This window comes from Mus caroli, unplaced genomic scaffold (genome assembly GCF_978045245.1).
Source record: "Mus caroli unplaced genomic scaffold, Mus_caroli_1 scaffold_11, whole genome shotgun sequence".
NCBI lineage: Eukaryota > Metazoa > Chordata > Mammalia > Rodentia > Muridae > Mus > Mus caroli.
Window position 1 is genome coordinate 95,883,027 of NW_028227266.1, and position 25,156 is coordinate 95,908,182.

Here is a 25,156-nt window from a genome sequence, read left to right on the forward strand (position 1 = left end):
GAATGGGCAAAGCTCATCAGCTCTTTTAAAGCTGACTACGCTGTGAGTGATTGGTATAATTTAATTCACATCCACGGGGGTACATTCAGAAAGGTTAGCATAACTGATCAGAACTAGTCCTTTACTTTCTAAAGTGGACAGCATAAAAATCCAGGTGCAATTAAGGAGAAACAAAGTTATAGGGGAGAAGGTATGCGAGGGGCAGAAAGCACTCTTCATTTTATATAGTAAAGGTCTGTCCTCTTTACCCAGATGCGTGGATCTTCTTAGGAATGTCGGAAGTCACAGTAAAGGAGGCGAGCGAGCTGTGCATCAGCCGCAGGGGTCCCTACCATAGGGGCAGATTGGACAGAAGAGCATGTGAACTGAGAAGCACGAAGGAAAGTCCTCAGAGGAAGGAGGAGATTGACCCTACCACTGAAGTTCTTCAAACTGAAATAAGGATTTCATGGCTTTAGAGCCACACATGTTCATAGACTTTGGTGAGTGAACATTCACTCTTCTGGACACCCCATGTTGTGCTCATCCTGATAAGGCTACCAAAAGTGGACAAAGGGTCAGGCTGTGTGACCTAACGACGCTGTCATGGTATCAGAATTACAAGCTAGCTCGAGCCCCTCTGAGTCGGGATGGTTCTACACAGTTGTACAATGAGAACTGGAACAAGGTCCGTGAGCGTGGAGGGGCAAGCCTGTAACGCTGGTACTTATAGGCAAAGGCAGGGGAAGCAGGAGTCAAGGTCATCTCAGGCAACAAGAGTCCAAATATAAAACAAACAAAAGCTGAAGTAGAAGCCAACCCGGGAAACTTAAAGCACTGTATGGTATCCCACTACAGCTTTGCAACTCACCATCTGGATTATCCAAATTTCAGGCATTTGAGCCACAGTAGTTGCTGCTGTGTGAGGGGCTGCTTCTAGTAGCTATTGCTCTAGCCCGACTGAGTAAGTTCAGTTTTTTGAGAAGACTGCAACAAAAGTATACAACAAGATCCACCCTAGCTCTTTAAGACATTAAAAAAAATTATCTAATTGAAAACAAGTTTTTAAAAAATCCAATGCTCTGAGTATGCACTTAAAAAAATTACAATTAGAATCTTCAAAGAAATACTTCATAGATAAACTATATAAAACATATATATGATTTCCGTTTTTTGGATTATCTCTGTCATGAAGTAAACTATGGTAGACAACGCTCAGGGAAAAAATAAAACAGATCTCCTTGCTCCTTTCCAGCGGTTGCTTTACAAGTAAACACTGAGACTCTAAAACCCCCTTTCCTGCAGATCACATGCTAACTTTAAAAGCACTAGAGGCTAATGTAAGTTTTACTTGTAAAATACCGACTACTACATGTTATCCCTGAAGGACACTTATTGTGGATTTGCTACGACAACACAAGCTGTTCCTTGGCTGCTGGTTTTCATATTATTCTTCATCATCTGAGATCTGTGTAACACAGGAGAACATGTCCGACATTCAACATAATTGTTATGGATCTTCACAGAGCAAATGGCACTGTATTAGGCAGTATCAATGGCACCTGAAGAGGCAAACACTATAGCCTGAGACCTTCTCTACAGATTTAAGTTAAACCCCTGGGTGGGGATTTATTTTTTGGTATGTTCCATGTAATAGATGTCAAAGCTACAATAATTCCAAAGGTAACAATCTAAACGTGCCTTTGGTCTCCAAATAGATTGGAATATTTTTAATTCCAATTGAGCACCTCAAAAACATCCAGTTACTGATTACAAGGAAGTCAAGGTGAGAAACTTAAGAGGGATTAGACTTCATTGGTGACAGCAGAGAAAGCTTTCAATGGCATGCAGCTTTTTTCCCCCCATAATGTGGCATTACACAGCACACTTAAAATACTGTAAGATCTCCAAAACATACCTAAAATCCAGAAAAATATTATGAATACTGCTTCTGCCTAATACATAACAATGTTAAAGAAATTAATGTGAATTCTCTCCTGATCCTTACCCCCTCAAAAGGCCACAAAGTGCATTCACAAAGTCATTCTGAAGAGAAAGCCATTGCACAAAGTGTAAAGTTAAGGTTCTCTGATGAGTACCACAGTAGAGTTTAATTGTAGAAGTTTTATATGCCAGTATAGCAACATCCATAGGAAAATCTATAGTATTGCAGCAAATACCTTTATAATGGCCATATATATTAAAGTATTCAAACATGTTGTTGACTCAACAGCAAAATTTAAAAACTATTATCTTGTTAACACAATGAACTAAAACTAGCCTGACTCTATGAGAGAGCATTTAGGGAACTAGGAATAACATTTGTGCAATGTAGCACACTCGCTTGTAGGCTCTCTGCCAACTAAGATATACTGTATCTGATAGCTGAGTGTGTCTTTTTGTAATATTTATAGTCCTAAATATTAATATCACTTCAAGGAGCCTATAAAGGGCAAAACTGAAAATTACCATTTCCTCTACCAATAAAGAATAATTTATAAAGATGTGGAAATAATTCAGAGGTTAAAGTTCTTAATGTGAAACTAAGTAGAAAAAATTCAAGTCGTTAGTTTTCTACTTTTAAAGTAAATAATGTGTAGGTATGAGACTGTGATAATCACATTATGAATTAAAATTATATCCATACCTGCATCACATAATTGGAGAAGGTATGAGGATGCTAAGTCACTGAGTCAGTATCCACTAGCTTATTTTATAGTCCCAAACCATTAGCTGTGTGTGTTTGTTTGATATGTTTAAGTCCACATTATGATGGAGATCTTTTAGCTGTGACCCTAACATTTTGATGTTGAAAATGTGAAGTATTTAGATACTACTTCACTGGCTGTCAGAATACAGTGATTATGGGTGTCAGATAACGTAAAGCACTGTAACAGGCAGGCCCTCCTGGGGAAGTGGTACTGAGGACCGACTTGTTATTTTACAGTATTGCCGAAGTTCAAGTTAGTCATTTGTAACTGTCACTACCATCTTTGGAAAATTACAGTACAGTATACACTTAGGAATGATTTTGTTTAAACAACCAAAAATGCTCATGGAATTAACACTATATTCTGAATGTCATAAACCAGTAAAACAAACTGGAGCTGGTGAACGATAGTAGAGAAAATGGCAATTTTGAGAAAGGAATGCTTTTCAAAGCATTCTTTACGAGTCGGCCCAGGGTTTCCTCACTGAAAGATTAATGTCGTATGGTACCTTACTTCCTAAAACCAAACTTCCACTCAGCCACAGTAGTTACATGTTTCCCAACTACTGTCTTCTGTCCACCATGCTGGCTGGCTTCAAGATTCCATGGTCCACGGTGATCTTTTGGTCTTCCTGCTCTGCAGTATGGCAGCCCCTGCTGCTATCCGTTGAGAAGGTAGACCACCAGTTCGTAGGTGGCCATCATAATGGCCGTGTTTGGAATCTGTCTCACCAGGTGAGTTGTTAGACCACGGTAAAGAGATCCATAGCCCTCTTCTTGAACAATCAAAGACAGTGTTTGAAAGAAAGACCTGTATTTTGTCCCTTCTTCACGGAGTCTTGTTCTTACAACTTCTGTTTAGGAAAAACAAAAGAAAAACATTTTTTATTTATTTTCTTGTTTGTTTTTTTTTTAAGACAGGGTTATTCTGTGTAGCCCTGGCTGTCCTGGAACTCACTCTGTAGACCAGGCTGACCTCGAACTCAGAAATCCGCCTGCCTCTGCCTCCCGAGTGCTGGGATTAAAGGCTTGCGCCACCACTGCCCAGCAAAGAAAATCATTTTACTGCAACATTACTGCTACCTTTTTACCCTCCTCCTTACCGAGCACAGAGCTCATCTGTCACTACAAACTCATGACAGTGATTCAGTGTATAGCTAGCTTCCTGAGACCAGTCAGACTGTATAAACACTAAACTAATACAGCCATATACACTAAGTAAAATATAAGGGTATATAATAAATACAGCCTGATGAACAAATAATATTCATAAATGTAGTAAAGATGAATACAAGATATATTAGAAGCAATTTTTTGGTGGGCATGCTTAATGTGGCAATATAAAATAATATAAAATTGCTTGGGTCCTTGTAATTTAAAGACTTAAAATCTTAAAATTTTTAGCATTTCTTCTTGTTTTCCATTTAAACATGATGGCATGACTAGACTTAAAACTACTATTAAGAGCAGCATCTTCTTATATGGCAGTTGAGTCTTGTATGCCCCAAAGGGTGATGCACTCCTCTGGCCCAGCTATTCTCTCACCGTGTGGATACGCTATGGTTGTGGCACAGGTCTTTGAGGTGGCAGCAGCTAGCATCATTCTCACAAAATCCGATGCTTCTTTCACAGACTCCTCATCAGTTTCCATCATAGAAGCAGTCTTACATTCCAGTAGTTTTTGCTTTATACTTTCATAAATAACAAAATGGATAACTGTCTCTGATATGCCGGCATAGGAGGCAGACATGCCCCTATAAAATCCTCGCAGTCCGTCTGTCTGATATACTTTACGAACACATTCAAAAGCACCCATTTGCTTTTCCCCACGAGTCCTGCAAATAAAAGGGAAAATATTACGGGCATTAAGAAACTGGAAGGTTTTTATCGAAGTTAACAAAATATGTATTTCTTAAATATGGCACTCTTTATTCTTTCCTCTACTTTTATGGAACTCCATGCCATGCTCAAATGTTGACCCAAGCAAGACTCAAAAAGTATCAAACCCCAAAGTCTTACATGGTGAACATTCAGTTCCAAGGAGGCTAAATTTCCTTTGCAGTTACTGACATGAGACAATGAGGGTCGGCATTGTCTGTATTGTGTACATCATCATCTAAACAACACTCTGGGAAGCAGAGGGCAGTGGATCTTTTATGAGTTTGAGGCCAGCTTAGTCTACACAGTGAATTCCAGGCAGGCCAGAACTACATAATTAAGACTCTGTCTCAAAAAAACCAAACAAACTAACCTCACCCCCAAAGGCCACGGGAGGTGTTAATTATGATACTGCATCTTAAAGGAAGGATCGTAATTAGTTCTTTTCAATTTCACAAAGGTCCAGCTGAAAAGTTATCAGATAAATGCATGACAGACTCCCTTGGAGCAGCTTGGTAAATAAGGACTCTGTTCCTACATTTACAAAGTAGTGGCTGATCTTTTCCCTTCACCTAAAAATGCGACTGAGAGTTTTGGGTCAGTATCACTGGTAAAGGAGGTTTCAGGACAGACTAAGTGATCACTTTATGCAAAAAGGGGGCAAGCAGAACAAAGAGAAATATAGATGCAGTTGGAAAAAAAAGAGCACCAGGAAATGTAATGTTGGAACCAAGTTCTCTTTTTTGCTTTTGTTTTATTGGTTATTTATTTGCATTTCAAATGTTATCTCCCTTTCCCGGTTTCCTCTCTACAACCCTCCACTGCACCCCCTACCCCCCTGCTTCTATGAGGGTGCTCCCTCACCTATCCACCCACTCCTGCCTCCATACCCTGGCACTCCCCTACACTGGGGCCTCCCCTCCCACTGATGCCAGATAAGGCCATCCTCTGCTACATATGCTGCTGTAGCCACAGGGCCCCTCCATGTGTACTCTTTGGTTGGTGGTTTAGTCCCTGGGAGCTCTGGGAGATCTGCTTGGATGATGTTCTTCTTATGGGGTTATAAACCCCTTCAGCTCCTTCAGTCCTTCCCCTAACTCCTCCATTGGGGTCCCTGTGCTCAGTCTGATAGTTGGCTGCGAACATCTGCATCTGTATTGGTCAGACTCTGGCCAAGTGTCTCAAAGGACAGTTATACCAGGTGGAATCAAGTTCTTTGTTCAAAGAGACTAAAAAGTTTAGTTGGGCGGTAGTGGTGAAGCACAAATGCCTTTAATTCTAGCACTCAGGAAGCAGGGACAGGTAGGCAGATCTCTTAGTTCAAGGCCAGCTTGGTCCATAGAGTGAGCTCCCAGCCAGGGCTACACAGAGAAACCCTAACTCCAAAAAACGGTCGTGGTGGTAGGGAAGGCTCAGTGGTTAAGAACACTGGCTGATCTTCCCAGCACAATATGGTGGCTGATAGCCATCTGTAACTGTAGCCCCATGGGATCCAGTACCTTTTCTGGTGTGCAAATGTACATATAGCCAAAACACCCACATAGATAAAGTACATAAATAAATCTTTAAAGGAAAAAAAAAGCTTAAGGAAAGGTCTGATTCAAAGGGCAATATAGGGAATAGTACCTTCAGGGAACGACACTGCCCAGCTAATCCAGACCTAGACCTAGAAACTATCAACAAGTCTTTTACTGTAATCCTCTGTTCTCTAGAGAACCCTGACTACTACAACCAGATAGGATTGGCTATTTAAGAAGTAGCATAATCTCCCTTTTCTCCACTGAGGTCAACAGGAGCTGAGATGGATGGAATCCCTCAGCTGCACTGCTGCCTCTAGCCTGCTCTCAGCTGACAAAACATCCCCGAAGTCTTATACTTTAGATTCTCTGAGATTTATTCTTATTGGTTCTTGATTAAAATAGGCTTTAAGCAGGGCAGTGGTGGTGCAGGCCTATAATCCCAGCACTTAGGACAGCCCGGGCTATACAGAGAAACCCTGCCTCGAAAAACCAAAAGCAGGCTTTAAAAAAGAATCATTCATTGATCTATCCATTTAAAATAAACCTCACTGACTCCTGGTGAATCTTACAACATGAAGCAGTACTTGCTCAACATAGCTCTGTTGAATGAATAAACTTTTTCTTGGTAAACCTGAGGTCAGTGGTAACTAAGGATGTCTACCACCATAGGGATACGGCCTCCCAGCTCAGGGCTTTTGGACATAGGTCACTGGGTTATGAGGTCATTTATTTCGCTGTTGGGAGGCCCTTACAAGTAGCTATACAGGTAATAATCATTACTTTGGCTTGGTTAACCTATCATCCCCCAATAAAAAGCACATAAAACTCCGAAATACAGGCAGTTTTCTTATTTAGACTGTCTCATTATCAGCTATTATATAGCTTTTGCTTTTGGTAGATCCACATTTCAAATGAAGCAGAAGCACCAACAAATACTCAATAGTGGCCCTCAGTGCTAGAAAGTGCTATGCAGAAGGCTGGGAAGGAGACTCAACCAGATTTACTTGCTGTGGACTCAATATGCAACAACACTGATTGGCTAGGCAAGATGAACCTAATGGTGTAACACTGGCAGGCCTATTTCAGGGGATGCCCATCTGCTTTCCGACTGGATCAGACAGAGGCTTGCTTCAGAGGAAAAGTTTCACATTTGGTTAAAAACTGGTCGAACCCCGTGACTAATGGGAAAATGATTGCTAAATGGACATGACAGGCCCGTGAGATGGCCGTCAGTAACCATGCTCATGCCACAGAAGGATGCTGCTGCCAGCTTCTTTTTGCAAAGGTGAGCTGTGACTACAGACTGTCAAGAGACAAAGAATCAACAACTGTTGCATGTTCAGCTATAAATGGGTTGTCTGCATAACCTCTTCCAAGACTCAGCAAATACTGTTGGAAGAAGGGGTGGGAAGCTCTCTTTGGCCTCGCCGGTAGAATTAAGATGACGAAGGGAACGTCATCCTTTGGTAAGCGTCGTAACAAGACGCACAAGTTGTGCTGCCGCTGTGGCTCCAAGGCCTACCACCTTCAGAAGTCGACTTGTGGCAAGTATGGCTACCCTGCCAAGCGCAAGTGGAAGTATAACTGGAGTGCCAAGGCTAAGAGACGAAACACTACTGGGACTGGTAGGATGAGGCACCTAAAGATTGTCTACCGCAGACTCAGACATGGATTCGTGAGGGAACAACACCAAAACCCAAGAGGGGCAGCTGTTGCAGCATCCAGTTCATCTTAAGGATTTCAATCAGTCATAAAATAAATGTTCTGGTTTCAAAAAAAAAAAAAAAAAAAAAAAAAGAAGGGGTGGGAAGAAGGTAAGAGACAGAGGGATGACAGAGAATACTGATTTCTAGTCATGACGTGAGGATGGCACTAAACTCGTGGCAGCTGAGACGCCCTGCACAGGATCTTTACGTAACTGTCCTGTCAACACTGCTGAGGGAAGGGAAGGGGTTCATAGAGTGCCACTCTCTCCTGAGGATTTGGGTATAGTTAAAGGTTGATGGGGCACAGAATTTCTTTAGTGGTGTAGCTATTTTAAGGGGCCTACCCTCTTTAAAACAAACTCTTACCCATGGCTTCTGGAAATCATCCTAAAGAAGCTCATAGCAGCACACACACACACACGAAAGACAAAAGGAGAAGTGGAGCTAGTATCACTGAGAATGGAACAGGAGAGAGAATGGGTGTGTGTGTGTGTTAGAAATGCATCCTGTCCATGTGTGAAAATGTAATGCCATCCCACTTTTGCATATAAAATTAGCAGCCAAAAAGGGATAAATGAGGAATTACAAATACAAATTTATACATAAAAAATTAACTAAATCCATGTTAGCTTATTTTTTTAAGAATAAAAAAATTAGGGGCTAGTGAGATGGCTCAGTGGGTAAGAGCACCCGACTGTTCTTCCGAAGGTCCAAATCCCAGCAACTACATGGTGGCTCACAACCATCTGTAACGAGATCTGACTCCCTCTTCTAGAGTGTCTGAAGACAGCTACAGTGTACTTACATATAATAAATAAATAAATCTAAAAAAAAAAAAAAAGTCATGCACTGATTCAAAAAAAAAAGAATAAAAAAATTAATTAATTAATTTTTTTTTTTAAATTTAAGGCTGGTGAGATGGCTCAGCAGTTAGAACACTATCTGCTCTTCCAGAGATACTGAGTTCAACTACCAGCAACCACATGGTGGCTCACGACCATCTATAATGGGGTATGATGCCCTCTCCTGGCACGCAAGTGTACATGCAGACAGAGTACACACCTATTTAAAAAAAAAAGGAATAACTATATTGAGCTAGGTGTGGTGACTCACCTGTAAGCATAACACTTGGAAGGCTGAGGCAGTAAGATCAACATGCATTTGAGGGCAGCCTGTGCTCCTCCCAGGCTACAATAAGACCCTGTCTCAAAACCAAAACAAACCAACCAAACAAAAACATACCTTGCATCAAGCTGTAACCGAGTCTTTATAAGCCAAATGGGGTTTGTTGCAGTGATTGCAGTAAAACCTAAACAAATATATTTAAAATGTGTCAGTAGAGAGGAAATACATTATTCACATTAAGGATCTTTATATTATATGAATCTATAGTAAAGAAAATGTCTAGCAATGTTGAAACTATTAACTGATACAGGCTTCACACTTTTCATTTTATGTTCTGGTGACCATGAACACCTGTTCACAATTCTGGCCTTTCTAGATGATTCTTTCAGGAGCAAACTCTGACCTCACTTCAAGTGTTCTCCTAACCTACATGAAAACATGGTGTTCTCCCCTATAATCCAAGTTCACAAACATGCATTCTAAAACAGTTGCCTGGGGGTGAATCTATTACCTGCCACACTACATTCAAAGAGAAGCCAACATAAATGGCACTATATACTAATATTTTGGTCTGTGGACCGGAAGTTTGGCCCATCATTTTTTTTTAATAATATTAACACAGAGGTAAGATTTCTGCTAGGATTAACAGGTGGGGCCACTTATTACCCAATTAAACAAGTAAAAACTCTTAAAAAGTTTGTCCAAAAAGTTACAAACCGGAATTCTCTTCTCCCTTCTACGGACAATGAAGAAAGTGAGTAGGGTAGAAGGCAGCCCTCTGTCACTACAGTCACCTAGTGACACCACTGCAGAGCAGCAGTGGTCATGGCGGGGTGGCTCAGCTTTAGAGCAAATTAGGATGGCTGGAGCAGTGTGCTCTGGGACCAAGTATTATCTTTAATTTTTAGGAAAGCAGCATAGAAAACGCTGTCTTATGAACAAGGATTTATAAAGATGTTTCATCTACATAAGTGAATTTACTTTGCTTTCCCAAGTAAGATCAGTAACAAACTTCACAGAGCTACGTTATTCAACTGGCCTTGACATTCATTATATAAGCTCAGATAGAGAAATAAGGAACCTAGTTATTTTAATACCTTCTATCAAATACTATCATGTCAAGCGGGTTGCTTTTAGAAAGACATACTATACTCAACACATTTAATATGAGAAAAATGCTGTGATGTATTTAATCCTACTATAAACGTTATTAGAGCCAACCGTAAACGCTCTTTGGCTTTGAAAGCTGCTACATTAAGTGGAATGATCTAACTCAACTGTTCTTTCCCCTTCTGCAGTATCACATAATGAACTTACTCAAACTTTACTTCTTTTATGCCCTGCTTTAACACTGTAAAAGTAGCCACATCTCACACAAAGAAGTGTCCCAATTAAGCCTATTTAGCAAGATAAAGTTTGGCTTATTAACTTTTTAATACTATTTTGACTAGTATATAATATAGTTTCTACTTAAGTGCTTTTAATACTACAGAGAGAGAAATGAAACCAGTAACTTTGGCATTAGCAGGTAATAACATAATCAATTTGAAATATGGAACAGATTGTCAAAGAATATCCTTTTTAATAAGAGGTTCTCATGAGTTTACTCTTGGTGGAAAAAAAAAGTTGACTATCAGACTAGTTTAAATATTTGTCTTACACGCTTAGTCTGAGAATGAATGCACACTGTTATTTTCTTCCTTTGAATCTCATTTTTCTAAATAAGAAAGTTAAACTTAACAAATTAAAATTACACACTTTCAGACATCAATACAGGTCAAAACACCCCAATTAAATGACTCCTTGTTGGGGACTGAAACCAGGGCTTCACAACTGCTACACACGTGGTCTAACTACAAAGCCACACCCTAACCCCAGTTCTTATTTACTAAACAAGAATTGTATCACCCAAATATGTATATTAGCTAAGTGTCTATACAGTAAGACAGTGAGTTTCTAATTAAAAAGGAGCAGCATAAATCTACAACACTATTCATTATTCATAATGATTTTAATTATTCCTAGGAAAGCTAACCTGTCTTCTTATAAAACTTAACTTAAAAGGCATAGAATTTATTCTCTTTAGCTAAAAATAAAGCTATCCAATTAAAAACTTTCATTCAACTTACTTTTTTGAAAAGATTACCACATTTAGTTCAAGTATATGCCCTTGATCGCTTTCCAAGTCACATAATCCCTCACTTTAAGATCACTACATATAAAAAATATTTTAAATTACTCAGAGTACAAAAGTTTTAATACTCAACGAGTAACTTTAATATTTCTCTGTAAATAAACAAGGTCAGAAAGCAAACAACAGGTATTTCTCACTTAACTAAAATTAATTTCCAGATACAATGTGTAATAGGCCAACATTAAAATTTAGGTAAGCAAGAGAATGTTATCTTGTTATCTTACTGTAAGCTCTGCTTACTGTGACTGCTCTGGCACCAGAGTACAGACAACTAGCTAATCATCAAATTACTTACTGGCCTGGATAAAGAATATAGGCATTATCTATAGGTTTTAGCTGTTGGTTCTTAAAAATGAAAAAAAAATAATAAAAAATTAAAAAGCAGGGGCTGGAGAGATGGCTCAGCGGTTAAGAACACCAACTGCTCTTCTGAAGTCTCTGAATTCAAATCCCAGCAACCACATAGTGGCTCACAACCATCTGTAATGAGATCTGACACCCTATTCTGGAGTGTCTGAAGACAGCTACCATGTACTCACATATAATAAATAAATAAACAAACAAATAAATAAACCTAAAAAAAAGCTAACTGGTTCTTTATAGTATTAGTTTCTTTTAACAAAAAAAAAATAGTTAAATAGCAAAACAGACATTATTAGGCTAATTAAATCTGGAAAAATATAACTTATTAACCCAAGAAATAAAACAAAACAAATGGATAAATAAAACAAAATTATGTGGTAAGGAAGTTTGTGGTTAGCCACAACTAAACATGTTTTCTCGCTACATTTACAACAAGCACACACTGGTGTTGGGCATGGTAATCCTAAAGCTTAGAAATTGCCTACCTGTTTCTAATTCTGTACTTTAGTTTTGTTACATTTTAATAAGAGACTAATGCATTCAGAACACCCAATAAAACATTAAAACAATGGAAAATACAGTGAGGGAGCCACTTGTAGATTGAAAATGTGTATTGTTCCAGAATCAATCAAAGCAAAGCGCCAATAGAGGCATTTAGTTAGTAGTATCAGTGTTTTACTGAGAAACTTTAGAAAACTTTAAATGTAAATTTAAGTTGTACATCAAATAAAACTCTACTTGACAATATAAGTCAATTAAAAACATAAACAAATCCCACCTATAGAAACTCACTGAGCATGCTTAAATGAGTGATACCTGCAGTACTGCATTTCAATACTTATTTCAATTAAGCTCTGAAAGTATAAAGCATATACAACCTCCTAAGACTAAAGTACTCAAACTATTTTAAAAATTATAACTACACTAAAGCAGCTAAGACCTTATTCATTACAGCCTGAATTTCTTAGAAAGTAGAGACACCAGTCTTTTAAAAAAGATCAGTAACCAAGTATCAATAGATGAGAGTGGAAAGCACTGTATTAGACTTCTAAATGTTAGCTAGGCAAAGACAAAAGACAACTACTACTGTTTAACAGCTGTAGGACAGCATATTAAAGCTAAAACTCTCTAAGATATTAACATATATTCTTGTCATTCTGTGGAGGTCAAGGCTATTACGGCCAAGCTGAGGACCTCAAGTTTACATGGTAACTGAAAAGTAGGCCATTCTTCCTTCTAGAAGGATAACAAGGGGACCAGTGTTAAATCTTTATGAAACACTCAACAATGCACATATTGCAATCCACGTCCCGCCTTCTACAGCTACTATACAATCCATCCCAGAGTGTGTTCTTATACTAGAGGCTGCAAGAGACGCTGAGTTGAGTACTCACGAGGTGTAAGTTAGTCCATATTTCTACAGGAAGTGACCTGCGGATGGGGAGCATGAGATGACACGATCTCACTCTTTTCTCGGGAGAAATGTACAGTAAATGCCTAAAATAGACACAGGCTTTTCTGTATCATAACAACAAGCAGTGACCTCATAGACACATGTGTACAAAATGAATCTCACTGAAGGACTTAAGAAATATTTACTGTGAGATTTTTTTTTTAATTTTTAAGTTAAGAGAATATCAGAATGTGCCTTGTGTTTATAATAAAAGTACAGAGTACTGACAATCCCGCCATCTTCAGCAGATTCAGAGTCCAAATACTTACCTAAAAGACGATCAATTTTGTCTTAAAGAAAAAATGCTAACCTTGTCAAGGGAGAATCTAAAAAAAAAACAAACAAACCGAGAAGGGATTCTATGTCCCATTTCCTATCACTATTATCTACCATGAAAGAGTTGTAAACACTTTTATTTGTTCTTTAAAAATCAGATTATCTAGTGATTAAAATAAGTAAACAAACAGAAACACACAGAGCCCCAACAGAATATTAAAGTCTGGAACTTTGCGTAACTAATAAAGTACACATTGCTAACAGTAGTACCTGTCACCTGTGACTCTAGCAGTAATACTGCACATCCATACTTATGGAATATTTTGGATTATTTTGTATTAATTCTTGTGTTCTACAAAACAGAAAACAGGAAAAATGTTCACAAATAAGCATACACAGCAGCTGTCCAACCATGCATTTGGCTGAGTTCTGTAAGGTAAACTTTCTATTTAAGGAGTAAAAAACACCTAACCTTACATTCAAATCATGAAGTTAAAAATCACAGAAAAAATACCTTGAAAAAAATGCATTCTTAAAAACAAACCAACAAAAATAATATATTCTGTAAGTAAATACTATTCACTAGATATACTGACAACACTAAATGATTATGTTTACTAATATACTAGAAATTTCACACTAACTATATGGATAAACAATAATAAAAATAGAAACTCATTTCCTTTATACTTATGTTACATTTAGAAAGTATGTGTCAGGTAAACTTTTAAAAATTGGGAATTACTGTAAAGAAAGAAGAAATTTAATACATTTTTTTGGCATACTAATAGGTGCCATGGTACACTCAGAAGGTTACTCAAGATTATTTCAAGAAAACAAGACATAAAACAGAAACCCTCAATAGCTATAGTAAACACTGTCAACAGTTATATGTAGGGGGGAAAGGTGGGTAAAACACAGAAGCAACCAGCATTGCTTGGATGGAATATCTTTGTAATTGGAAAATGTTTCAGTAAACCATTTTAGGTATGGCCACTTATAATACTGCAAAAACAAACAAACAAACAAAAAAACCAAAAAAACCCACTCTAAATAGCACTTTTAACTAAGTTTTAATTTTAAACATGTTTTAGTTGATTTGGATAAGTAAGATGAAACTGAAGAGAGAGGCTGTGTGTGCTGACTGGAGTGGCAAAACTGCCAAGGTGATACGGCTGAATCTTTAATGCATTTCTGCTACCTAAGTGACAAGGTTAGCATTTCTTTTTTTTAACAGCCAGTTAAAAACTTTTTCACTTGACTTATCTTTAAGAACTTTGTACCTCTAAATCATTCTTCAACGTCCAAAACTATGGCCCTGAAGAAAACCCAGAACAATCTGGTACAGATTATTTTAATAAATGGGGAGAAAAATCTACCTTAGTCAATCTGTGCGGGACCATTCTGTTTCACCAGCCATGTAGCAACACATAAAAAACTTGCAAAGCTAAATGTTAATACTAACAAACAGTACAAAGAAATGTAGAGAGCATAATTTTCAAGACAATGTAACTGTAAGTAAATGAAAAAAAGATTTCCAACTGCATAGTATTACACTGCACAGTGTAATAATGTCTGTATATGCATGCTTATCAATTTACCAAAATTCAATTTGGAAAACAGTATAAATGAAGATGTTATACATTTGAGGAAAGAATTAAAAAGTTTTACTAAATTACTTTGCAATAAAAAGCCAGTAATAAATTTTGTTGATATATCCTAATAAAATAAGATGTTCTGGTAAGATACTTTGACCCTCTAACATTAAATCTTAAATTAACACTATTAATATTAAATCTATAATTAACACTGTCAACTTTAAAACGACTGTTTATCTGTTAATTTTTTACACTAACATCAACATTTCTTTTTAATTTTTTGGAGTTAGATATAAACAACCCCACTGCCCCCAAACCACAAATGCTAAAGTCAAGAAATATACTGAGCTAATGTAATGGTTACTGGGTTTATAACTAATTGGTCCAACTTTCACCAATATTCAATCAAATAAGTAAGAGGAAAACATCCATAATCAAAATCTATAAATAGTATAATTAAAAACTTCTAGTTTGTAACTAGGTAAATATTATTACACTAAGAACTAATTCTCGAAGCCCAACCTATCCAGATCAATCCAGTTATTCCATGGATAATGTCATAAAAACTCCTAGGAATTACCTATCTTATTCAAGACCTCCAAGCTGGCAAATCAGAGGATACAGTATCTTGACTTTTTAAACACTGTCCCTTCCAGCTTCAAATGTCAGTCAACAGTTGTAAAATACACAGCTTTGAACACAATTTGTAAAGTATTACTAGGTTTATTATATGGCAAAGGTTATCAATATTTCACAAATCAGTATTTCAAACACACACTTACGTGGTTAAATATGTGGTTCGAATTAAACTATTCTAAATAGAAAATGATTAACAGTTTTTTTTTTTTTTTTTTTTTGGTTTTTCGAGACAGGGTTTCTCTGTATAGCTCTGGCTGTCCTGGAACTCACTTTGTAGACCAGGCTGGCCTCGAACTCAGAAATCCGCCTGCCTCTGCCTCCCGAGTGCTGGGATTAAAGGCGTGCGCCACCACGCCCGGCGATTAACAGTTTAAGGCACTCCTCAAGCACACAATGGGAAGTCAGTTTATTGATCAACAGCTGATAAAAGCAGCTATTGTTTTATGAAATTACAGGACAACTTGGAAATATAAGGTAGATTAATTAATAATTCTCAGAAAACTGGGAGACATTTCTATTAAGAACTAAACTTCAAGGCTTTGTCTAACATGCATGGCAGCAAATGACTGCAGAGTCAGAATGGCCAATCTTTACCGCTCATCCTGAGCAGGGAGGCAGAGACCTGTGGGGCTGTTCTGATTCAGAATCGTATCAGCATGGCGTTAATTTCCTGGGAACAGTCCTACACAAGCATGTGCACATAAGCCGGTGTCTAAAGCTCAGGTCCAGGATGCAGTCCAGGTTGTGAGGAATGACAAGCTATTCTTAAGGGCACACCAACTGCAATAACTGGGTCATAATGAACCTCACACAACTGCAGCATCTGCACCAGGACACAATGAATACTGCACCCAGGAATGGCGGGCGGCATGTTCCAGACAGGAGCAGGAAGTCACTAATGGAAACTGAGGAGAACAAGTGGCAGCTCTAACTCCAGTGGAGGTATGGCTAGACTCTAAAAGCATGGATGCATCAAATATTAACCAGCACACAGCAAAATGAATGTGTTATCTGCAGTCTGTCACTTAAACCCTGAGACACATAGATTCAACTGATAACAGATTTTATGTACAGCAAATGTTTTATTCAAATGAACAAAAGCCATTTTGCACACTTTAATTATTAAGAGGCACACTAACCATCTTAATTTGATATGAAGTCATCATTAACTTTTCCAGACTTAGAGGAGTTTTTACTATTAAATATTCATACCTGCCATTGCAGCTGAAACCATGTGTACTTGGGTAGAATCAGGTTCAAAAACACCATTCAACTTTTCCTTGCAGTTTGAATAAGCAGCAAAGTATATTGCTCTAAAAATTAAAAACAAAATAGCTATTAAGATATAAATCTTCATAATTTTAGAATAGAGAAGTAAAATGGAATACAGACTCAGTCATAGTCAACATAACATCAGGTTTACCCATTTTTCCCACAAAGTACATTTAGTCTTAAAAAAAAAAAAACCAAAACCAAAACAAAACCCAAAGGCATAGTTCTTAGCAACCATTCTCAGATCACCTAAGTCGTGCTGAATACTGACAGCCGCTTAGCAAGTACAAGAAGCAAAAAGAATTTGTAAAACACCCTGACAACAGGAGATTCTATGCAGTGGAGCTGTGATGGTTGTACTTCAGTGCTAACCCAGAGTCAGTGTCCTTAACCAGGTCAGGTGAAGATAATTTTAGAGGTAGAGCTAATCTAGTCAGTCTAACCTGGTGAATTTGAGATTATATATATTCTATACTATAAGAATATACAGAATATTCCTAGATTCTACTTTTTTGGCACTGGAGAACCCACCCAAGCCTCTACTCCCTTTCTACCCCTTGCCCACAGTATTCTTAAGACAAAACAACATTAACAAATCATCAGGTCCATCAGGTCAAGTTATGTTTGCAATGTCTGTAAATACTCCATTAAATTTAGAGTTCTTTTAGCCTTTGAAGTACTGAATTATTGCTTGATGAATCAAATGTTACATTATCTCAACAACCCTGATTTATAACTCAGTTAACAAAGTAGACCAATAACTGACAATGGAGAGTTTTATGACTGCATCTTTCCCGCCTGACGTGTAAGAGTATTCATTCTGCCTATGTAAGTAAGTGTACCAGGTGCATGCGCAGTCATGGACACCAGAAGAGAGCATTAAATGCTCTGGAGTTACAGATGATTATGAAACTCCACGAGGGTACTGGGAACTGAACTCAGGTCCTCTGCAAGAGCATCAAATGCTCTTAACCATTAAACCATCATCTCTCTAGTTTCCATTATTATATTTTTAAAAAAATGTGTTTAAGAAAAAAGGGGCCAAATTGCTTAAATCTGCAATCCCAGAAAACAGCAGGTGTGGTGGTTTGAATAGGTTCAAACACTCATGTGTTTGAAGGCTTAGCACACGGGAGTGACACTATTAGGTGTGTCCTTGTTGGTGTTGCCTTGTTCAAGGAAGTGTGTCACTATGAGATTTGATGCTCAGGCTCTGTCCAATGAAGAGAGCCTCTTTTTGGATGCCTTTAGCTGAAGATGTAAAACTCTCAGTTCCTTCTCCAGTATCATGTCTGCCAGGACACTGCCATGCTTTCTGCCATGACGATAATGGACTGAACTTCTGAAGCTGTAAACAAGTCCCAATATTGTCCTTTTTAAGAGTTGCCTTGCTCGTGGTGTCGCTTCACAGCAGTGGAAACCCTAACTAAGACAGTAGGCTAAGGCACGAGTATCATGAGTTCAAGGGCAACCTAATCTACTAAGTGAAAGCCTGCTTCAAAAATAGAAGGGGAGCCGGGCGTGGTGGCGCACGCCTTTAATCCCAGCACTCGGGAGGCAGAGGCAGGCGGATTTCTGAGTTCGAGGCCAGCCTGGTCTACAAAAGTGAGTTCCAGGACAGCCAGGGCTACACAGAGAAACCCTGTCTCGAAAAACCAAAAAAAAAAAAAAAAAAAAAACAAAAATAGAAGGGGATTATTTAACAGTTGATAACAAAAGCATTAAATTTATAAAGAAAATAATAATAATAAAAACTTAGGATATATAATTCCAAAACACGACGGGGAATAAACTCATTCCCAAGACGAAATTACAAAAAGATATCTTTAAGAGCAATAGGTATGGAATATACACATAGGAAATATGGAAAATAAAAGCATCAGCTTCTAATCAAGAGTATGGCATAATTACACAAAAATTAAACACGTGTCAAAACACCTTAAAGAGGGCTGGTGAGATGGCTCAGTGGGTAAGAGCACCCGACTGCTCTTCCAAAGGTCCAGAGTTCAAATCCCAGCAACCACATGGTGGCTCACAACCATCTGTAACAAGATCTGGCGCCCTCTTCTGGAGTGTCTGAAGACAGCTACAGTGTACTTACATATAATAAATAAATAAATCTTTTAAAAAAAAAAAAAAGAAAATTTTAGTTCATTTAGTTAGTATTTTTAAAATGGATAGTAAGGGCTAGAGAGATGGCTCAGGCCACCATATAGTGGCTCACAACCATCTGTAATGGGATCTGATGTCCTCTTCTGGTGTGTTGGAAGACAGCAACAGTGTACTTATATTCATAAAATATATCTTTTTTTAAAAAGGACAGCAGCCAGCATTCATTAGTATGTGGCTTAAGAACAATGAGTTCACTATGAAAATAAAAACTTGGTATGTGTCTTCAGAAGACAAATTAGCAATCTGTAGGTTTCAATGACTTTTCTTCCTTTTATCCAGAAATTCTACTTAGGTAGTCATTCTAAAAAATATATCTTTGCAGCACTATGAGCATCCTAGACAGAGGCAGAAGCAGAATTTTGAGTTTGAGGCCATCCTGGCTATATAGTACTACCCTGTCTCAACAAAACAAAAAACAAAATAAAACTAATAAATGTCTTTAACTACATAAGGTAAAGGTTTGGGAATATTCACAAAACCACTGTTACAATAAGAGCTGGAAAGATGGGTCAGAGGTTAAGAGCGCCTGATGTTTTTCCACAATCCTGCATCTGGTTCTCAGCACCCACATCAGGAAGAGCACAACTCCAGCTCCAGGGAATCTACTGCCCTCTCTGGCCTCCAGAGTTATCTATGCACGCACGCGGATATGTACAAGATATATTATTAAAAGTATCACAGATCATGGAGCTACATGGCAAGTTATAGTATTTCCTATGATTCATTTATGTAAATAATGAACATGCACAAGCCTTTATTCATGACAGCTCAGGGAAGTTACTAGAACAAAGTACACTTAACTGTTTATTAACAGTGGCTATCTAGGAGGAAAAGAATGGTGTGTACAAAATGCAACCAGTAAGGCAATATATTTAAAGTGGAAAGTGAAACTCTATGCTACCTTTTCTACCCTTCATTTTTATGATGTAAAATATGGATTTTCTTCTCTTCTTAAAAGTTTAAGAAGATGCTCTTGCAGAGAACCTCAGTTGGGCTCCCAGCACTCATGCTGGGTGGCACACAACTACCTGTAACTTCAGCTCCATGGGATCTGATACCCTCTTCTGGAGGCCATGGGAACCTGTACGAATGTACACATACCAATTTGGGAGTGTGTGCACACATGCAAGTATACACACACATACACAATTTTCAAAAACTAATCTTTAAATTTTATTTTATATGTGTGTGTGTGTGTGTTCCTGTGTGTCTGTAGAGACCAGAGAATGAGTGCATTTTTTACTTCCACTGTTGGTTCTGAGTGCTGAATACAAGTTATCAGGTTTGTAGGAAAATAAGTTCCTTCCATTACACACTGAGCTATCTCATATCTCACTACCAACACCCATTCACCCAGAACTTCCCCCATATGTAGCTAAGCTCTGGCTTTGAATCCAAGACAATGTTGCTCAGCCTCTCAATTATAGGTGTAGGCAAACAAGCTCACTCTGAGTATTTTCTTAAAATGAAAGTGAAACACAGTAAGTAACAGGATGTGAATGAGGTATACAGTTTGAAGTACAGAACTAGGTGTTCATATTCATCCTAAATATGAACTTTTTTGAACAGCATTTTACCATGGAAGAATCCCCTGTTCTGATTAGGCACACATGATGTCATACATTTGTGCAGGAAGAGCATTCATATGGTATAAATACATTTTTTTAAAAAATGCTTATTTATAGTCAGGTAAGCCTCTGTAACTCTAGTACTCAGGTATGTTAGTCAGGAGCATGGTAATTCTGAGGTTAGCAGGACCACCCAGTAAGACTGTCTCAAATCAAAAACAAAGACGCCCCTCTACACACATACACCAAACCCTTTATTTTCTTTAAAGATATTTTGTTTTGTTTTTTGAAATTTAAGAGTTACCGCAGTTAGAACTACTTTATTCCACCCTTCCCTTTCCAAGTATGAGCACCCACAGTTTAAAGCAAACACTACACTGCCTCTTTACAACATGAAACATTTCCTTTCTGTTCACAGCACAATGACTTTCTGTTAGCTCCAGAACCAAGGTTTTCTTTGGAGATTCCTTCTGATTAGCAAAAGAAACTCAACTATCTAACTTCCTGAGAATACTGAAATGTGCGTTGTTTCTGCAAATGATTATGTCCAAATACCTTGAAATAAAGACAGCCAGAATCTTACTTACTACTTTTTTTTTTTTTTACCTTGAGGGAGCAACCCCCACCAAATTGGGGCCTAATCCTCTAAACAACGAGCGAGGGCCCTCTTTTTCCAGGATAACCCTGAAAAGAGAAAAGCAAATTATTAAAAAGCAATGTTCTTCTATCACCCTTTACTAATATCCTAGAGCAAAGCCAATGTCTCATCTATAATGTATCTTTCAGGTCCATTTCGTTACTTATAAAAACATCTGTGCAGGAGGCAGGCCCAGGAAAAAGTACTGAGGACTCAAGTGATATGCCAAGGTAACAAAACTGTACACACTCTTTTCTAAAGCGGCTAGTAAGACGGCTCCCTGGGTAAGGGCACTCGCCATGCAGCCTGAGAATGTGGTTTGGATTCCTGAAGCTCAAGTAAAGATGGGAAGAAAACCGATTCTACACAGTTAGCCTCTGTTTTCTACATGTAGACTGTGGCATGAATGTACTCATAGAAACATGTACAAAATGTTTAAAATGATGGGTTTAAGCAAGCATGCAGACTCATGCTTGTAATTCTAACACCTGGGAGGCTGAGACAAGAGGACTATCCTAAGTCTCAGGCTAACCTGGACTCCAGAGTGAGTTTCAAGTCAAGCTGGGCTTCAGTGGAGCCCTCTATCACAGTAACAGAAAGTCAGGAAGTATATGGTGGCACTGACTTGCTCTTTCGCTTTTTTACTTCATCATAAGAACTTTCAGTATCTCTCTAGATTTGTTTGCTTGTTTTGAAATATAGATTTCTTGGTTTGTTTGTTGTCTTGAGACAAGGCTTTATTCTGGAGCCCTGGCTGAGCTGAGTGCCGGGGACCAGAATCAAGCTTCATCTGTAGAAAGCAAGCCCTGCACCACTGAGCCACAGCCCAGTCCTTGAAGTCTTCCATCTTGGAAAATACCCTCAAGTTCCACAGTATCAAGTCCCATCATTTCCGGGAGCTGCTACTGAAAAATCTATCACCCTAATGTCCTAAGGGTCACTGGAATGCTTGGTGAGTTTCAATCAATTTACTATATTGAGAACTTAGTGTATAAGCAGCTTATAACTACATGAAAAGAGAGAAGAAAACACAGCCAGGCGTGGTGGCCACGCCTTTAATCCCAGCACTCGGGAGGCAGAGGTAGGCAGATCTCTGAGTTCGAGGCCAGCCTGGTCTACAAAGTGAGTTCCAGGACAGCCAAGGCTACACAGAGAAACCCTGTCTCGGAAAAAAAAAAAAAAAAAAAAAAAAAAAAAAAAAAAAAAAAAAAAAAAAAACAAGAAAAAGAAAAGAAAGAGCTCTTTTTTTTTTTTTTTTTTTGGTTTTTTCGAGACAGGGTTTCTCTGCGTAGCCCTGGCTGTCCTGGCACTCACTTTGTAGACCAGGCTGGCCTCGAACTCAGAAATCCGCCTGCCTCTGCCTCCCAAGTGCTGGGATTAAAGGCGTGCGCCACCACGCCCGGCTAAGAAAGAGCTCTTAAAGGCAGATGAATGTAATAATTAAAGGTATGGGCAGAGAGACAAGACTTTTCTTTATGAAGTCCAAGGTGTTAACTGAGAAAAAAGTAACTTTTCACTGATCCTAATTTTACAATAAGAAAACTAGTCAGTATAGTGATAATGGGTTCTTTGGTGACTAATTTATAAAGAGATTAAAGGAGAGAAGGAAAAACTTAAGAAAATGGTAGAGGTGGTGCGTGGCTTTAATCCTATTACTGAGTAGGCAAAAGCAGGTGGATCTGTGGTGAGTTTGAAGTCAGCCTGGTCTGCCAGGGTTACATAATGAAACCTTGTTTCAAGACAACAACAAAAAACCTAAGAAATCTATATTTAAAAACAAACAAATCTAAAGAGATTTGAAAGTTCTTACTATGAAGTAAAAGCAAAATTATTGAAAACCAGAACAAAATATATCTCAGGCGTCTAAGGGAGAATTTTAAGACCTAATCAACAGTAATGTCATAATTGTGATGCAAAGATATATTTCCTGGGACTGGAGGGATGGCTTAGTGGTTAAGAGTCACGGGCTGCTCTTCCTGAGTTCAATTCCCAACACCCATCTGTAACCGTAGTTCCTGTGGAATCTGATGTCCTCTTCTGGTGTGCACATACGTAGACAAAACACCCATATACATAAAATACATGAATAAGTTAAAAAAAATCTCCCACAGCAATCAATACTTTTCTGTAATTGTGACATTTTAATTTAATTCAAAATTGCTGAATTTTATTCTACCTTTCATGTTCTTGGGTAACCAAGCTGAACAAGTGTGATGCAATTTAGTAGCAAATGTAAACACCTGGATGAGCTCATCTGCTCCTACAAAACAAACACTACTGAGCAAATTCAAACAGATTAAAGTCATGTGAGCTGACAAGGCAGACTCTCAGCACTGGGTTCTAATACAAATCTAAAGACACAGAAACTGATGGGAGTAGGGTTTTGTTTTGTTTTGTTTTTTTGAGATAGGGTTTCTCTGGGTAGCCCTGACTGTCCTGGAACTTGCTCTGTAGACCAGACTAGCCTCACACTCAGAGAGATCTGCCTACCTCCATCTTCCAAGTGCTAGGATTAAAGGCATGTGTCACCACAGCCAGTCTTGAATTGTGAATTAAGTCTAGTAATATAAACATTTTTTCCAAATCAGAAAATGACAACACAGATATTTAAAGGCTGGGCTGTTTCAAGCTGCAGCTGTTTAGGTTATATGTTCTATATTTTGTAAGTGAAAACAGACTGCCAGCATTAGATGCAGGTACTTGTGCACGTATGTGACTATTGAGCACATAACAGTACAACACTACTTTCATTTCAAAGGTAAAAGAACAGCCATCTGGGCATGGTGGAACAGAGGCAGGCCTGTCTTAGAGGCTGAACTTTAGACCAGGGAGGACTACATAGTGAGACCTTGCCTGAAAACAAATCAAACAAAAAAATTAACCAATTTAAAAAAAAAAACAAACAAACCTATGATACCTTTAGAAAAGAAACCCACTGGATAACGTAGAAAAATATTCTAAATATATACAATTTGAAAATATTCCATTTCACACAATCTTTATAATTACCTGTTCTACTCCTTTATGGCCTATCACCACTAAGAAGTACGATTCATACTTCTGACTTTCGAGTTTTCTAAAGAACCTTTTAAAATATGGAAGATAAAAACTAAGCATGTGGGAATCACTAAAATCACAGCATCCAAAAAAAAAAAAAAAAAAATCCATGACTTTTCGCTCTTACTTCAGACAATGAAGAGGTCCAGGGGACACTACTCGGTTCACACTGGCTCCAGCCATGGTGTTCAGCTGAACTTCAGAAATATACAATGTCACAGAAGATGACTGCAGCCGTGTTTTGACAACTTCCAGTGGACATGTCAGAATAGCTCCCACTGTGCCACCACATCTACAAGAAAAATCAACAAACCAGTAAGTCTAGAAAGTAGGCATTTAATCAGCCAATGAGAATACACACTCCTACCTAGTGCTCCGACCCAAGCTTACTACAATTTAAAATGTTGAAGACTAATTTTTTTGAAAGTTTCACTTCGCTGCAAACGAACACTTTCTAAAAAGAACTGAGGGAGCCAGGTGTGGTGATGCATGCCTTTAATCCCAGCACTTGGGAAGCAGAGGCAGGCGGATTTCTGAGTTCAAAGCCAGCCTGGTCTACAAAGTGAGTTCCAGAACAGCCAGGGCTACATAGAGAAATCCTGTCTCGAAAAAACAACAACAAAAAAGAACTGAGGGAACTATGGAAAAAACTCTGTTATGTTATAACTGGTAGCTCTAGTACCCACATTATCAGAATAAAATATGGAAAAAAATGAGCTTAATAATTTACACACAAAGTACAATTAGGTAAAGGAAGATTCCAATGATGGCTTTTACTAAAAGTGAGTGACAAACTGAATTAAGGCTGTAAGAGGTGGTTGGTGTTCCTTGCCCATGGGCAACTCAGAGCTCTGTTGGAATCTACAGTGTGTAACATCTTTCAAATTTCTAATCCTTTAAAAATCCCAGAACTAATTCTGAGTGATAGGACAGAGATCAATTACTTATGAATAACCATACTTATTTCTAATTTTAAGTACTCCAACACTCAAAGGACTGTACTTACAAA

General features: G+C 38.2%; 2 protein-coding genes across 2 annotated transcripts in view; one reads left to right on the forward strand and one right to left on the reverse strand.

Annotated features, from left to right (window-relative positions):
• Positions 1-25,156, reverse strand: part of Slc25a36 (solute carrier family 25 member 36) — a 38,387-nt gene that overhangs the window by 701 nt on the left and 12,530 nt on the right. Inside the window, exons 2-7 of the mRNA XM_021172824.3 lie at positions 24,275-24,439; positions 21,060-21,137; positions 16,654-16,754; positions 9,036-9,102; positions 4,235-4,524; positions 1-3,543 (exon numbers count right to left, since the gene is read on the reverse strand). The exon at positions 1-3,543 is cut by the window's left edge and continues 701 nt beyond it. Of these exons, the coding sequence (XP_021028483.1) occupies positions 3,350-3,543; positions 4,235-4,524; positions 9,036-9,102; positions 16,654-16,754; positions 21,060-21,137; positions 24,275-24,439 (895 nt within the window). The 3' untranslated portion in view covers positions 1-3,349. The remainder of the gene's footprint in view (positions 3,544-4,234; positions 4,525-9,035; positions 9,103-16,653; positions 16,755-21,059; positions 21,138-24,274; positions 24,440-25,156) is intronic.
• On the forward strand, positions 7,442-7,864 carry LOC110302056 (large ribosomal subunit protein eL37-like). The gene has a single exon (XM_085828283.1). The coding sequence runs from the start codon at positions 7,529-7,531 to the stop codon at positions 7,820-7,822; it is 294 nt and encodes a 97-aa protein (XP_085684409.1). The 5' UTR covers positions 7,442-7,528; the 3' UTR covers positions 7,823-7,864.

Coding starts and splice junctions, on each gene's coding strand:
- LOC110302056 (XM_085828283.1), top strand. CDS start 7,529: ATGACGAAGGGAACGTCATCCTTTGGTAAGCGTCGTAACAAGACGCAC.